This window comes from Ischnura elegans, chromosome 4 (genome assembly GCF_921293095.1).
Source record: "Ischnura elegans chromosome 4, ioIscEleg1.1, whole genome shotgun sequence".
NCBI lineage: Eukaryota > Metazoa > Arthropoda > Insecta > Odonata > Coenagrionidae > Ischnura > Ischnura elegans.
Genome location: NC_060249.1, coordinates 42,763,749 through 42,779,342, shown reverse-complemented (window position 1 = coordinate 42,779,342; position 15,594 = coordinate 42,763,749). Strand labels below are relative to the sequence as shown.

The following is a 15,594-nucleotide window of genomic DNA, read 5'->3' as shown; positions in this document are numbered from 1 at the left end:
GAGAGGATGCGCCAGTCAATCCATACGCCAATAGTTTTTAGGTGTCGGAATGTTGGAACAGCTGCGTTATTTGGAGAATGCAAAATCCTTTAACTATCAGTCAATGAAGAAATATAGCAATTACTATTCCTTCCGTGAGACAGCGTAATTGTTATTTTTCCTGTGGACGAGAGGTTGATTCATGGTATTTCCTGGGAACAAGCCTATTCTTCAGCTTGTAGGTGAATTACCATTCCGAGTATGGCCTTACGATTATATTTTACCAACTAAGGCGAGACGTATGAGTAGCAGATGTGCGCAGAATACAGCCTCCATTTTAATGCGAGCTAGAAAATGAAATCTCCGTTCCACTCTTTTAGATATATCTTCTTCTGAGTTATCTGAAGTGAAATCTCGTAAACCGTGGAGAATTATTTCGCGGGGAAGCACTCCGAGCGTTGCACCAGTTGCGAGCCTCGTGCTCTTTCACGATGCGAAACTACGCCGTGGGAATAATCTTAAATCGTGCTTCCTCTCATCGAAAACCGTGATGGAAGTCGAATCTCGATTGCCTTCCAACATCCCAACTAACCCTCCCCGAGGAGCAGTAACTCTCCTCAGAGACGCGAGCTTTCGTACCCGAGACGGGATCTATGCCGCATGCGGAATGAGCTAGGGTTGCGGTGAATGGGACAAAAAGGAGTGGAAGTGGTACATCGGGTTCTCAGGGGAGGAGAGGGAAGTAAGGAGGAGGCTCTGAGGATGTTGGTGCCCTTCTGCGAGTACATTGGCTTTTCTTTGCCTCGTCGACGTCGTCTCCTAGACTAGCGTGGTTGGTTTCTTCTGAATGAGCTCACATGAGCGGAGTGTGTACGTTCGCTGGTGGATGGCCAGAGACGTTGGAAGGGGTAGCGTGCACATGAAGGGGGTTGAATGAGGAGAGTTTGTACGTTTATATATTTTTTAAGAATCCCGTGAGACGCGGGGAACATTCAGATCCACGGTGGGAACGCTCACAGAGTTGGTTTCCGGACGCTTCACCGGTTTCTTCCATGGAGGCGTTGAAGTCTCCACTCCCCCTCTCCGCGGTCCTCTGCATCTCAGAGTCAATTCTTTCGTTGATCTACAGCCTCCGGCGACATCAGTGGAATTTCTCAGTCTACAATTTTTTATCTGGGTAATCAGAAGTTTTATGTTAGTCAGTGTAAAGGAAATTAATGTTCACCAGGTCGTAGAATAGATGACGCCGCGTTCCGAACTAAAACAGTGAAAATAGGCGCTTTATTGAACCTCCATCTTTCACATTTCTGTTCCTCCGGTTGATTTAAGAGGTAGCGCGCTCATCGTTCCATGTTCTTGATAACAGCATATCTAAGTTAAAAAACGACTTTGTGAAATTTGTAAATGTAAATCCACCAAGTTTTTACTCCACAGCATGTGTAGCGCAATATAGCATGAAATCGCTTTCCTGGCTTTATTATTTGAATTGATTAATTATTTATTGAAATAATTTTTCGCCTTCGTATTGCTCGCTTCTCGAATTCGTCCACATGGGATCGGAATATAACCGACTACAATATGCATTTAGATGCTACTGGGATGATAGTCATCGATCAGCTATCGTGATGTTAAATATCTTGCGAAAGTAGTAATGGCATATCATAAACCCCATGATTATTAAGAAAGCTTGATAATATATTTATACCTATAATGCTATCAACTAGAAACATTATCAGTCAAAGTTCCGTGGTATTGTCTCGAATGGAAACGATTGTGTTTTCCTGACATGGGCATTGATGAATTGTGAACTATTTCACATTTTCTTAATCTGGAACTGTGATGGAAGTTTTTTTTAAGTAAGAGGCTATCATATCGTCATCATCTCTCTTCATTTCGTCTTACTGTATGTTACTTACATGGATTCTAGGATTGCTTTTCGTCGTCAGAAATCGTTCGTCTCCCCTTCCTCACGCTCATTCAAAAGTCAGCTCAAAATAGACTTTGTTTGACGAAAAGATAGATTTCAAGTGGTCTTTCAAAAATGAACTCCAGCTTCGAGTTTCTTTTATATTTGAGTTGCTCTCTTCTTGAGGGACTGTTGTCGCTTGACAAGCATAGTATTCCCCCCTAAGCAGATAAAGCCACCGTCCTGCTAACAGATTGGTGGCTAGGGTATGGGTTAGAGCGTAGGTATGAGTCATGCTAAGAACCCAAGCTTTAGTGGGGGAGAGATATGAAATGATTGGTGTTGGTGAGTGCGACGCGTAAGAGTGTGCGCGTATTTACTTCAAGACAGGGAAGATAAGAACGTACCCAGTTTTGGAGGACTCCTTTTTTGCCGCAGAAAGAATCATTATCCATAAATCAGTGCACTTTGTCTTATTCCTTGGCTTTTTTGTCTGTTTTCTCAGAAGTTGACACTGTCGACTGATGCGTGTTCGATGCCATTTCATGTTACCGCATAAGATGATGGGAGTGAAGACAATTCATGTGGAGTGGACCAAATCCTCTAGCCTTTGTCGTAATATAGATCAGAGACTATGTTTATTAACTCATCGTTTTACATCGGGCTGCATAGACATTTGTTCGGGCAACTTTTGGACCAAATTCCGTACGTAAATATATTAACTCACCTTTTTTCCACGCAATTATTAATAGGGTAAATTTTACTCCTTGTTTTATTTTATCTACGAAATAAAATGCTCATATTGAGTGCTAAACGGGACCAAATACGAAAATTTAAACGGCGAAAGTTTTAAACTAGCAATACGTGACCAAATAAGGACTGATTAAGTGGGAGTGATGCTGTGTCCGTGCGTGGACATGCATCGAAAAGACCCCTCTTCCTTTCCCGGCCTTGGAATATATTTTCCTCCCACGCTGACTGCGCGTGCGGACGGCCGCCTCATTCATCCCTGGGCGCAGGATCCTCTTCCTGCTTCGGCGGCGGAGAGATGTCGCTCCTTCCGTTCCCAGCTCAGTCCTCTCCGATGATGATGGCTCGCTCGTCCTTGGTCGGTTCCCGTCCCCACGTCCTCCAAGACCTCTCGTCCCCGTCTCCTCCTCCTTCCTCACTCTTCACCTCGACTCATCCCGCCCTCAAAAGCTCAGCCTTGGAGTGCATAAAAAAGAAAGGTTATCCCCGTGTTATAGGTCTCTCACTGCCTTGTCCTCACCTGCTTACAACGATCCGCGACCGTCTCAGAGGGTGTCGTTGACGTGATAGCGTGGAATCATAGTTACAGTGAGGTTTTATGGGAAATTCTCCCATATTTAATGGTCATACTAAATGTTACAGCCATAAGGCGAGCTCATTGTTGTAAAATTTACGTGGTAATTGTGTGTGTTGACCTCAGTTTTTGTGCCTTAAACGTAGTTAAGGGTGTTGTCTAGTTTTATTTTTATTGCCTCTGACGATAGCGTTACTATATTATCTTGTATTTTTGAGTAAATAAGCATCGTTCATCTGATCCCGCCGGCGGTCGCAAGTAAACGGAGTAGTTTATTTAGAGACTCATGCTTTGATGTGTCTGTTATGCGTGTTTGTTGGAGTTGGGACCACCAAGTTAATTCGCACTTGACTTAGTTTGCCAAAGAGGAGTCTTCTTTCATTGAAATTCAATCAGCCATATTTCCGGCAGCATAAGTAAAAACGCTTTATCCATTATGGCCGAGGAGATCGAGTGGTTTCTCCTCTTAATTAGTATTGAGCGCAGGAAGATAATGGATGGAGGGATCATATTCTTAATCCTCATTCTCTGTGCCTTCCATTCTCATTTTCTGTGCCTGGGCCGAATAGACAAACTTTAAACTGGATTACAAATTAGTCAATTACATTCCCGACTCGGTATATTCGTCTACCCTTCGGATCTCGGTCCACCGGTACGCCTTGCTCTTTGTTGGGGGAAGGGGGCGTACCTTCTCTCTCCCCCTTGTTACCCCTGGGTGTAGGAGCCCCTTGTGCAGTTACCACTTCCGTCTCATCCCGTGTACCAAAGCACCTCCCACGCACTTCCCGTCCCCCTCCCACCCCCTGCACTGCCCTTGACGTATCCGCTCACCCCCACACTGGGGGTCCCCTTCAAAACCTTCCATCCACCCACGCCCAAAATACGAGCACCCTGTACCTCTCCAGCGTCCTCGAAGGGAGACGTGAACGGCTTCTCTGGTCCATTCAATAGCTCATACCCTCTCAAAATTCCATCACTGTCCGTGGGAGTCGCTTGATTTTCAGTGGGGATTTTTCTAAAGCATTTGAGTCGGTTGAATCTCATTTAGATCCAGATTGTAGTCGGGAAGTAGTGATTCACAAACATCGTCAGTAATCTTTATATCAATTTTTATCAGCGGGTCAGTTGTGGCTAAAACCCAGTCACGGTAATCTGATTATACCTATACTCCTGTCGGTATTTTAAGTTCATTTTCCAGTGCGTCGTTTTATCGACGAGTTTCAAAATTCGTTCAAAGGATCGTTTTTAAGCATACGTTCTCATAATGGTGACAATTATTTTAGTGGAATGTCACCGTCATTTTAAGATAGATGTTAAGTGGCTACCGATGATAATTTAGTTTTGATGCTTGTTTTTCTTTTGTAAATAGTAGGTATTATAAACGTATGCTCAAGCTTCGATTTGCTGTCTATTGCCTTGACATTGGTTCATTTATTATGTGGCGTTCCCGTTGTGGATGTATCGACAGCCCAAAACGCAGTAGTAGTTCCCCTTCTCTCTTCGCTACCACTCAGCATCCTTGCTCCCTAAGCGTCCCGACGGGGCACTCCTGCGCATAGGAATTCTCTCACCATTCCATGACTCACCAGCTTCCCACACCACTTTTGGACCCCAGTTGTGTATGTGTTTGTGTCGACTTCCCCCCATTTCAATCCAGTCCACACACCTCAACCCCTGCCACTGCTCATTCCTATACACTTCCCCCTTCCAGCCAACCAATATCCCCCCTCCCATCGCTGCCAAAGCATAAGCCTGTGCTTCCGCTGCACCCTTATACTCACTCTCACTCTCCACCCCAAAAATTTTACTACGTCGCCACCCACCCCTTCTAACTTCCATCCATCTCTCTTCACCATTTTCCTCTCCCCCACAATGCCTCCATTCCAGATATAACTGAGCCTGATGGGCTCCGTATGTTTTTTTTTTGTACGAGACCAACTCGAGCGCCTTCGGCTATCATGTTCTTTTATTCCCGTTTTACTCATAGTTCCCCCACTAGTAGTAAATCTTGCTCGTCTTTTTCTTTCTTCTCGGGTCGCCTAATTGTTACCCAAGTGCGGTTATCCCTGTCTTTTAGTCATATGTACGTGAGCGTGTGTGGATCTGCCTTTTATGTGCCGCTAAAAGTGCTCGCAAAACTACACTGATATGCGTTCTTCCATTTTATGTGAGCACATCGGAACCTCATTGTGGTGAAATCAGGGTCGAATGAGGAGTTAACGTTGCGGTAGTAGATAAACTTGCCTGCGTGCATATTGCGTGGTGATATTTTAAGTATTTGGTCGGAATTATTATAAAAATCAAAAGGAGAAGTCTTAAAATAGTGTATGGAATGAAATTACCTTCAGAAGTTCAGGAAAATGTAATGCTCTGGGTATGAATTGAGGCATTAAAAATACTGCGACCTCGTCTTACGAAATTTCTTTATCATAATATTTTCAATGTTTGGTCATAATTTAAAGATAGGCACCTGCAGGGTCGAATTTCCTTCTTCCCATCATCTTCTCCATGGTAACCAAAAAAGTGGTATTACGGAGGCATGGCCAGCCGTTATAGAGGGAAAGAGGGTCACAGCTATTGCACCAATAACGATAATTGCACTTAGAAGGGCTGAGGGTAAGATAAATGTTTTCAATTTTGCCGGAACCTTGACAGCGACGAATCTCTCTCTCACTGTCCGTGAAATACCTTTGTTTGGCAGGTGAATTCATTTCCTTCCGGTCGATAATTTATTTTTGTAATAGGCTGCCCTTTTATGGGATGCCGGAAAGCCCATATCACATTTCCTTTACATTCTGTCCGAAGCGAAACTCCTAAAAAGGGAACTCAATGTCGATGGGAAACAATTTCGGCGATCGTTTCCGAACTCTCTGAGCCCTTGACTGCTTTTCGAGAGAGCCGCTTAATCGCTGGCCCGAATGCAAGATACCGTGGAAGGAGGGCGCTGTTTATGAGTTGTTGAATCCCAACCTCACCTCATGTGGTATCTACTAGGGCATCCGGGGTACTCCAGGTCTTCGGACACCTTTTGTTAAAGCTAGCTTTGTTAAATTGTCAGGAATGAAAAAAGTCCATAGATGAATATGATAAATATCTTCGGCGGGTTTGAAGTTAATTACGTTTTTCAGACGCATAAGTATCTACTGTCCGTTTAAAAACGAAAGCGAATCGGATTTGAAAACTTATATTTCAGTAAGAAATAATTATACGGAGGCAAAAACACTCTTCAACAGAAAGCTTGCCATAGTTTATACTAAGTATTTTAAGTAAAGAACATCGTAATCTTTATTGAGGTTTTTGCATTGAAAACTGAAATTTCTTTGCAGTAAATGAGCAGTATTGGCGAGCTTTCTATAAATATGTTTCTGATGTAAGTTTTCGCGGCAATCAGGTTCGCCGTATGGTAGATTTCCGGGTTTCGTCCGGGTTGTCCTTTTGATTGACGTTTCACCTACTGTGCTGTTGTCGTTCTCAAGCTAGGCTGAAGTGGCGAAAAGTATGTAAACAATCGACTTTTTTAATGCTGGTGGTAAAGTGATCGCAATGGCACAACTGCGGAGGAAACTTTCGAGGTTACCTACGGGCCAGCGTCAATGATCCAGTGTCTAAATTCGTAATCGTTGATCCGCCTTCTCATCCGGGCGGAATCTGTGCCCATTCCAACGAGCGGGGCAGCCTCGGAATTCGCGCAGCGTGGACCATCCGACGAACACTCTTAATGACACCACTCCTCTCTCGATGATGGCTCCGCGTCAGTCGGTCTGCGCTTCTTCGCCATCCGGTCAGCTCTCGCGGCGGTTACCAAGAGTGCGAAGCATCCAACCCCGTTCCCTCATCGTCCTCTTCGCCGGCAAATCCGCCGGTTGTAGGGCGACCCACTCGCCGTATCTCCTCTTCCGCAGTGGTACAGTTAGGGAGGGAGTCCGTGTCCCCCATTCCATTCCCCCACTTCGTCCACCTTCTATCCCTCCCCCCCTTTCGTTCGCGATTCTCTCTTCAATTCCCGTTGTTTCCGATATACCTACCGCGTTCATCGCTTTTGCCTTTCGGGTTTAATTTTTTTCTGTCGTTTCACTCTTGGCCCCCTAGGGTTGGACGCTGATCGGAGTACTCTTTCCGGCTTGCGTATTTGCTCTCCGCTCATGCATCTTTCATTTTCGTCGGCTGTGGTCATCGGGAGTCGTGTAGCCCCAGCAAGGGGGCTAATCCCAGGCCCATATATGATCTTGCCTGCGTTAGTCGAGTATTTTCAAAAGCAATTCAGCATAGAGCATGTTGTTTGAAATCACCCTTTGCCGGTTACCTAGCAGATGCATTGTTTTCTCGAAGCACTCATCATTTTATCCAGTCATATTCTTCCAATATCTCACACCCGGAAAACTCCTTTCATATAACTAAGTCGTAATTAGTACGGAAGGCTATCTCGCTTTTTCTCTCCAATTATTTTAATTGTACCCAACTGTTCAGTAATTAATCTCAGAGTTGCATTCCCGAGATTCTCATCTGATTTTGTTTGGTATTTTCAGAAGTATGAGTCCTCACATGTACATTGTATGCGTATAGATATGCTTAAACCATCGCTGTCCTGTCTATTGTTTTTTTCCATTCAAATTTTGCCTCTATTTTAAATTCAGATGTCAAGCATTTCCATTCGCTTCCTGTAATTCACCATCTCTGATGACGTTAACCCTTCCGATCCCCGATTTATTACATTTCATTTTTCAGTCACTGAAAAGACCATTTGCTTGTTCTCTTGATTTTCACGTTTTCCGTTCCAAATCGCCTAGGTGATATTTGTTCAAATTTAAACTCTATAGTCGGTACTACTATTTTTACTTTTCCAACGAGCGGTGCTAAACGTGCCCTTTGTGAGGCCAATGAACCCTGAGCAGTCGATGCCGTGAGTTCTAATTGGCTCACCTCCCCACACCCTCTCGACTCCGTGCGCCGGCGTCTGGTTTACATTTGGAAGGGTCGTTGGGGGTGTGAGGGGATCGAATTGGCCTAGCAAGGGTCACGGGGGTGGCGGCGTGGATGGCACGCAAGGGAACTCACTCGCGTGATGGCGTCACTCTGAGTGAATAACAAAAAGTTTCCGGAGAGTCACGCGGATCGATTGCCGATTAATCACTCTTTCCGATTTTCGCTCTTCGTGAATAAAAAAAAAGTTAATGGTTCAATTTAGAGTGGACGAAAGCATTTTCGGATTTTAGAGTTCATCGCAGGTGTTCAAGGGATTTAAAAAGCGCGAAGTTGGTTTTTCCAGCAGCAATATAACTTTTTTGAAGTAATCAACCATCCAGCTGTCGTTTGTGTATAACTGTCGCGACATCTTCCTGTGCTGAAACACAACATGCTCTACCTGAGATATATTAGCCGTGGTATGACTAGAAAAAATGGTATTGTAATTTGCTATATTGTTGGTTGAGGTGAAAAATTTGGGCATCGCTTTCGTATGTCAAGCTCTACATCAGATGCAAAAGCGTGGGTAAAATTTCTGACTAGTAATCATTACAGTGGGCTTCTGCTCGTGTGCTCAATTTGTTTCCATCCCTTTTGCATCACAGTTTTGTCTGTGGAGGTAATTTATCCATTTGAGTCGTATTTTTTAAAAGTTACAATTGGCCCTGTTTATTGAGAAAATAGTCGCTTTAATTATGGTAACTCGCCTCTATTTGTCTTCCACTTGATTCCGTGAATGCAGTCCGTAATAAAGAAATGAATACCTGCCATCCACGGTTTCTCTCTTTATGTCCTTGTCTTCAGTACCAAAATATCCTTGTTTCCCCCTGAACGAGAAAGTCTTTATATATTCGAATGTTCCATTCGAAATCAAAACGCTCAGTCATCATCTCAAGATTTATTTCTCGTGGATTTATCGCCTTTTTCTGCGGGATACCTCGCTTGTCTTCCGTTCGAGAAATCTTATTTTTCCACGACCTCGTGCGTGTCCCGGAATGCGGAGGCAGTTGCTGATGAGGTTTTTGCGGGATTTTACGGAGAAGGGGGCGACAGATTAGTCTGCGGACGTGAGGAAGTGTAGATGGCGTGGATGGTGGCGGGTGTTCGCTTGGTTGTGTTGTTTCGTGGCAGGGGTTGGCGTTAGCAGTTGAGGGAGATGAGGCAATATTAGGGTGCAAGGAGGGAGATTCATCGAGAGATGGATCGGGTAAGGTGCAGGGGCGAATGGCGAGGGATATTATCGAGGGCTCTTAGTGGAGGTACGGGGATGTGTTGATCTCGTCGTCATGGGAACGTCCGCGTGCCGATGCGTCTCTCTCATGAACTATGTTCTCAATACTCTCCCGTCTCTTGTTCCATTCTGTCCCATACCCAACCACCGTATTTCGTGTTCGCTAATATCAGGTCTGGGTATTTCTATCCGGACTTCGTTCACGCACGGATAGTGGAGGCTGGAGCCTTTGGGCACAATATTGTATTTATTTGAGGTGGTTTGTTTCAAGTTTGCTGAGTCAATAAAATGCTTTTCGCGCAAAAATGGGTAAATTTCTTCGTTCTCATATAGTTTCTTACAATTGATACGATACATTTCCTCGTTTTCGATTAGGCTCACACTAATTGAGTGGTTTCAATTTTATAGTTTTTTTCCATTTACGAATTTGTAAAAGAAACTAAACTGTTCCTTTTTATAGGCTTTTGGTTTTAAACTTGCTCTACGGTTCTATCTTACGAAGTTTAATTTTGATAAATAGCTTCTACTTTTCCCTCTTTATATCGGGTTATTTCAAACCCCAAAGACCTTCCGGTCGGACCCACACTATAGGACGAGTCTCAGCGGGGGTTCACAAGTCCTAAGTGTGGCCCTAATTCCTCCCATTCCCACCTCGACCCCCTTCAACACCCCCAATATCTGCTCTCGTCATCTCCATTCCCATTTCTTCATCCCCCAGACCGTCTCTAACCCTCGAAGCCGTTGAACTCTAGGGTTGCGCTGCACTCAAATGTTTCCCATCATCGCCGACCCCTCCCTAAGCTTCCGGCCGGCGCCACTTCCCGGACGCGCCATCTCCTCATCCGCCCTCCCGCTGAACCTCTACAGCGCTTCCCAACATGCAACTTCCCCGATAGCGTCCTCATCGCATCCCACCCCAATGCTTCCCATCTAAAAATCCCCTTTTAAAAATTTCCCTGCATTTTCCCGCGTTTCATCAGTGCGTCCCTCTTCTGTTGGGGCGTTCACCATTTGTTTTGCTCGTCGTTTTCGGCCCAACTATAGCTTCGGCACGTTCTGCCGTTTTAACGGCGATGAATACAAATAAAAATGAGGAAATGGAATAATGGTTGGTCTCTCGGCCCTATCGTTATCTTTTTTGTTTCCGATACATTTAGGTTTGAGGTGGAACGTGCATCGAGCACGTTCGAGAGGGAAAGAAAAAAATGTTTTTTTCTTGCGTGAAATGCGTCGGAATGTTTTTTATGTAGCGTTTCCGTTTTGTGCATACATGTTTTGCACGTATTTCTGGTGTACCATCTGGTTAAATATATTTCGTGCCAGACTTGCGTTTGAGCAAATTTGTCATCGAGTAATCGAGGTGGATACAAGTGCCAATTATGTAGGCTTGACTTAGTTGAAACAGACCTTTATTCATTTTATTGAGAAATATAATTTACTACATATACATTTTTTTCCTTGTTGTTTTCTATATTTGAAAATTAATGTACTGCATACTGTAAATAAGTTTACATGCACTTTAATTAAGAAAAAAATGTGGAGTCATAACTGCCTTGCAAGTGAATAATTGTAAAAAATTATTAATATCATTCTGAAAAAATATATAAATAATTATAGTAATTTAATAATATTAAAATCAATTGAAAGCAAGATGATATACGTAACGTTTTGTAATTCAATATTAGTTTAATAAATTAATATTTGTAATTCATTTTGGATTGGATTTGTTAAAATATTAGTAGCACTTTAATGGATAAATAGTTAAATGAAACTCGATGGTTTGTTCGTTCTTTTTCTCTGACCTCCATCTCTTTCTTCTCCCATTGCAGATGAGGCCAGAGCTACCGGTAGCCGCGTGCTGGTCCACTGTCAAGCGGGCGTCTCCCGGTCGCCCACGATCTGCATAGCTTACCTCATGCGCCACCGCCTGCTGCCCATGGCCGAGGCGTACAAAAGGGTGAAGAGGCGCCGGCCCATCATCGCGCCCAACTTCAACTTCATGGGGCAGCTGCTCGAGTTGGAGCAGGGCCTCCACCTGCCAAAGGCACCCTCGCCCGCTCCCTGCACCCCGGACGCTGTCGCCGTGACTGCGCCCGACGCCGAAGCGGAGCCGTCCTCACAGGACACCCGCTCCGGAGACGCCGACCTTCCGGTGGTCGTCATGATAGACGAGGACAAAGCCCTCCCATCCATGGAAGACTGCTGGGCGGAGGGAGGCGGGGTTGTCTCGTGCCCAAAGGAGGCGACGGCGGGTCACGAAGAGGTCACGGAGAGGTGGACGAGTCCCGCCGTGGTCGAAGAGGAGGCGATAGAGTGCGGAGCCGTATGATCGCGGCTTCGCCCGGGGTCCCGAACCCCGCGAAGGAAACGCAGAAGTTCCGTGCTCTTCCCTCCCACGCATTGAGAAACGACTCTGATGACACGAAGAGCGATGGACATTGGTTTTTATTTCCTTCCCACCCCCTCCTCGTATCGCAACATTATTTTTCTTTGTTTTTTTTTTGAAACAAGAATTGATTTTCCTTATTTCGCCCACGGTCGTGCATCAAGGAATGCGCGAGGACATATAAAACGACTTACATTGTGGGCTACTTAATATTTTTTTTTCTAAGAAAATGACAATATGTATGTGCGAGATCACCATCATTTTAGTGCGTGATTCTTCATTCTCGAAAGGTGGTGTACATGTTATTATTTTTCTCAAAGGGAGCTTCTTATTAAGAAGCGTCTTGAGATTGAGGAGGGCAGTTTTGTTTTTGCCGAGCTAAAGCATCGTGCCTTAATTTATTTTTACAAATATTATTTAGAGGTATGCTGTGAGGAAATTCAATAATCTCCAACCGCAGCATATCCAGTTTTTTTTAAAGGATTCTCTCACAAAGTGTGTAAGAGATAACGATAGACTAATGGTAACTAATGTAAACTGATTCAAGAGGTTGTGCATGCTGTTTTGTTTGCAACACAAAATAGGCAACTAAGGATGACTTATGCAGCTGAAGTACCTCGCAACATCAGTGGTCGTTGGTCGGGACTTGTATCTTCACTTGTAGCTGACAGAGATTCATGCATGAGTGAGAACAAGCCTTTATACTTGCAGTGAAGACATTGAGTATGAACTTTCACGTCACCTATGGCATTGTGGATCTTTGAAGAGATAGACTGTCCCTAATTTTTTTCATTCTGAGTACGCATGACGTGAGAGAGAGAGAAGGGATTACGTCCTAGTGGAAGGCATTATTTTTTTGAACTTAATTTAAAGCAAGCATAACCAGTGCTTTTCCAATTGTGCTCTCAAGAAGAATGTTTTAGATTCTTAAACATCCCACCTTCTATTTTTGTATCCTACTTTTCATCTCTCAAGTGCATCATGTCAGCCCTCAGGGTAAATTACCACCTGCATGAGAGACATGAAATGGTTGATGGATTCCCTCCTGTGATTGATTTTGTTTTGGGTATAATTCACCCTAAAAATGCCCTGAGCTGAGATTTGTATGAATAATTCATACTATCTACCCATTGAATGGTCAACTATCATTGCTGTCACTCACTGAAATGCCTCTGTTGTGCATAGGCAGCAAGATTTAGAGGATCCCACTTGCTACAAAGGTCTTTCTCTTACAATCTTGCTGTATGGGTGTCATAATAATATTATTTTCTGTCAGTGTTATGCTATTTTTAAAACTCTAAATTTTGACCATGTTTAAATGCACATTTCTATTGGATTTTGCTGTTTTACTAAGGGTAATGGTGAAAATTTACCTCAACAGAGTTATGCAGAAGAGAAATTGGTGTTTAGGGGATGCCTGTATTGATGGCACATTGGAAAATTGAGTGTTTGTCTCTCTTCAATTATTGGGCTTACCTTACAAAATTTTGTACAGTTTTTGAAACTATTTGAAAGCTTTTGTAAGTGGATACTTTCAGGCATGAAACATATCCTAGGGTTCTCATAAAACGTTCACCCCATCCGTCATTGTATAGACTTAAATAGAATTGGCTGATGGTTGTGTTGTTTCTGGCTCTTGAAGTAATGTCGTTGGAAAGTTTCAATATTATCTCAGATATAATGGATGGAGAAGGAAATGTGTGATACGTGGTCTAAGTGTTTAGAAAAGTTATGGCTGGTCTTACAGATTCCTCAGCCTCACTGACATATCCTGTTTACAGTGTCCCTTATCTTTATGTGAAGTTTTCACATGCATATCAATAAGTCATTTGTTGACATCTTGTGAACTATGAATCAAACGGGTTGAGATTGTAAAAAGAAGGTTATTGTGTGTTGACACTTGTGTTGTGTTTGTAGTGTGTGTTTTGTACAACACATTGGCTTGAAATACTTTAAATACCTTTTTCTATCAAATTAGTATGGAAAAGAGATCATTGGATATAAGGGGAGGCCTGCTTGGATCATATAAATGTCAGTTTGATAAAAAATTGCATTCATGTTTGTGGCAAATAATGCAACCAAAGACCAGATGGTACACCCTTGGTGAAAGAGATAGTACAATTCAAATACATCTTCTTTGCTCTCAATAAGCACTGATGCCTTTTTTAAGTTACCTTTTGGGTCATAGAACCTTAAATGTCATATATTTGGTAAAAATGTATCATCCTCATTCTGCCTTTTTCTCGTCAAAATTTATGTAAATTTTGGTGCTGTGCATTCTTAATCCATACAAATTTGCTCAACCTTGCCAACTCTAATCCATTATTTAGCACCAACAATCTCTCTGTATTGTCATGTTGGTCCCAATGGAACTTTTAAGTGAACAGTTAATTTGGGAGAGAATTCAGTACTGCAATGTGGAATCAATCAGGAATTACGTTGATTAGTTTAAAAAACGGAGACCTCATAAGGAAATGTATTTTTCTTGCTTGGATTGTTTTTTACTGTGGGAGTTATCATGGGATGTATCATTATTGAACCATAAAAAGCCTATCGACAGAGATAGTCATCACTACTTCAACTATGTCACATAGATTTGCTGTGCAGTCTGTTGGCAGCAGGGACCTACTAGTTATTTGAAGTAACTTTTATTTTTTTATGGCTAAAGATCCACATTTTATTACGGGAAAATATTGTCAGCACTTTGTAAAATTTTCTTGTCATATGGTCAAGAGTAGTTAACAAATGATTTATTAATGTAGTAATGTTTATGAGGAATGTATCCCAATTATTTGATCATTTATATTAATTTTTCTTCTTGCTGAATGTATTTTTTGTCCTTTTTTTTCTACTGGATTGATGTAATCAAATAGGGGTTTACAGAGCCAGAGGAGACAGGAAGTCATGCTCTTGTTTTTATATCATGATTTCTGTTAGAAGCTGCAATGTTTAGTTCACTTTTTTGGATTTCAGATTGAGCATTTGATCAATTGAAAGCCATGTTTATTTTGTTTTCCTGTTCCTACGACCATGTATATAACCCGCTAATAATATCCTACACACAAGCACAATGCTTTTGGTTAATGTGAAGAAAAATGGGTATCAGATAACTTAAGCCCATTTTATGTATGAAAGAGAGATATGATCATTGGCCGTTTTCACCAGTTCAGCCATCCTGTGCCTATTGGTATTATAGTGTGTCACTGGAGAAAGGAATTTGGTGATTCAAAGTCTAGTCCTATACATAGTGTTGTAATATTAATACTATTATGATTTTTCTGATTAAAAGGAAGGCTGTGTTATATAAGGAATAGTTTCTTTTCATTTCATGCCAAATCCATTCCTATATCCAACCATTTCTGCCCGGCAACAATTTTGACTACTCTATACACAAAAGAATACACTAATGGGAAAATCCTTGTGTTCTGAAGGTCTTTTTGTTGATTCCATTTTTTTCTACTCTTCATAATAGGGCTAAGGTGCCTCATATCTTCTACTGTTTACAACTGGTGTACAATTTTCAAGTTGCACAAAATGAAGAGTTTTGAGTCAGCATCTACGTATAATTATGGACTTTTAATTCATTGACAATTATAAATAGTTCATGAACAGTAGAAAATAAAGGAGTACTTACATTAACATACTGCAATTAGTACTCTTGGTCAAGGCTGTCAGTGGTTTAACCATGGGGGGATGAGGGGATATATCCCCGCCAAAGCCTCAGTGAAATCCAAAATATATTTTAAAATCTTGCCTGGATTTGATTGATAATAACTGAATCTGCTAAAAGTTACATTTTAAGAACC

The 15,594-nt window shown here is 42.5% G+C and overlaps 1 protein-coding gene across 1 annotated transcript in view; it reads left to right on the top strand.

The window, feature by feature from the left end:
- The window catches only part of LOC124157369 (dual specificity protein phosphatase 10-like), a 255,437-nt gene extending 240,338 nt beyond the window's left edge, over positions 1–15,099 (top strand). The window contains exon 3 of the mRNA XM_046532038.1: positions 11,232–15,099. Within this exon, the coding sequence (XP_046387994.1) occupies positions 11,232–11,731 (500 nt within the window). The 3' untranslated portion in view covers positions 11,732–15,099. The remainder of the gene's footprint in view (positions 1–11,231) is intronic.
- The last annotated feature ends 495 nt before the right edge of the window (positions 15,100–15,594 follow it).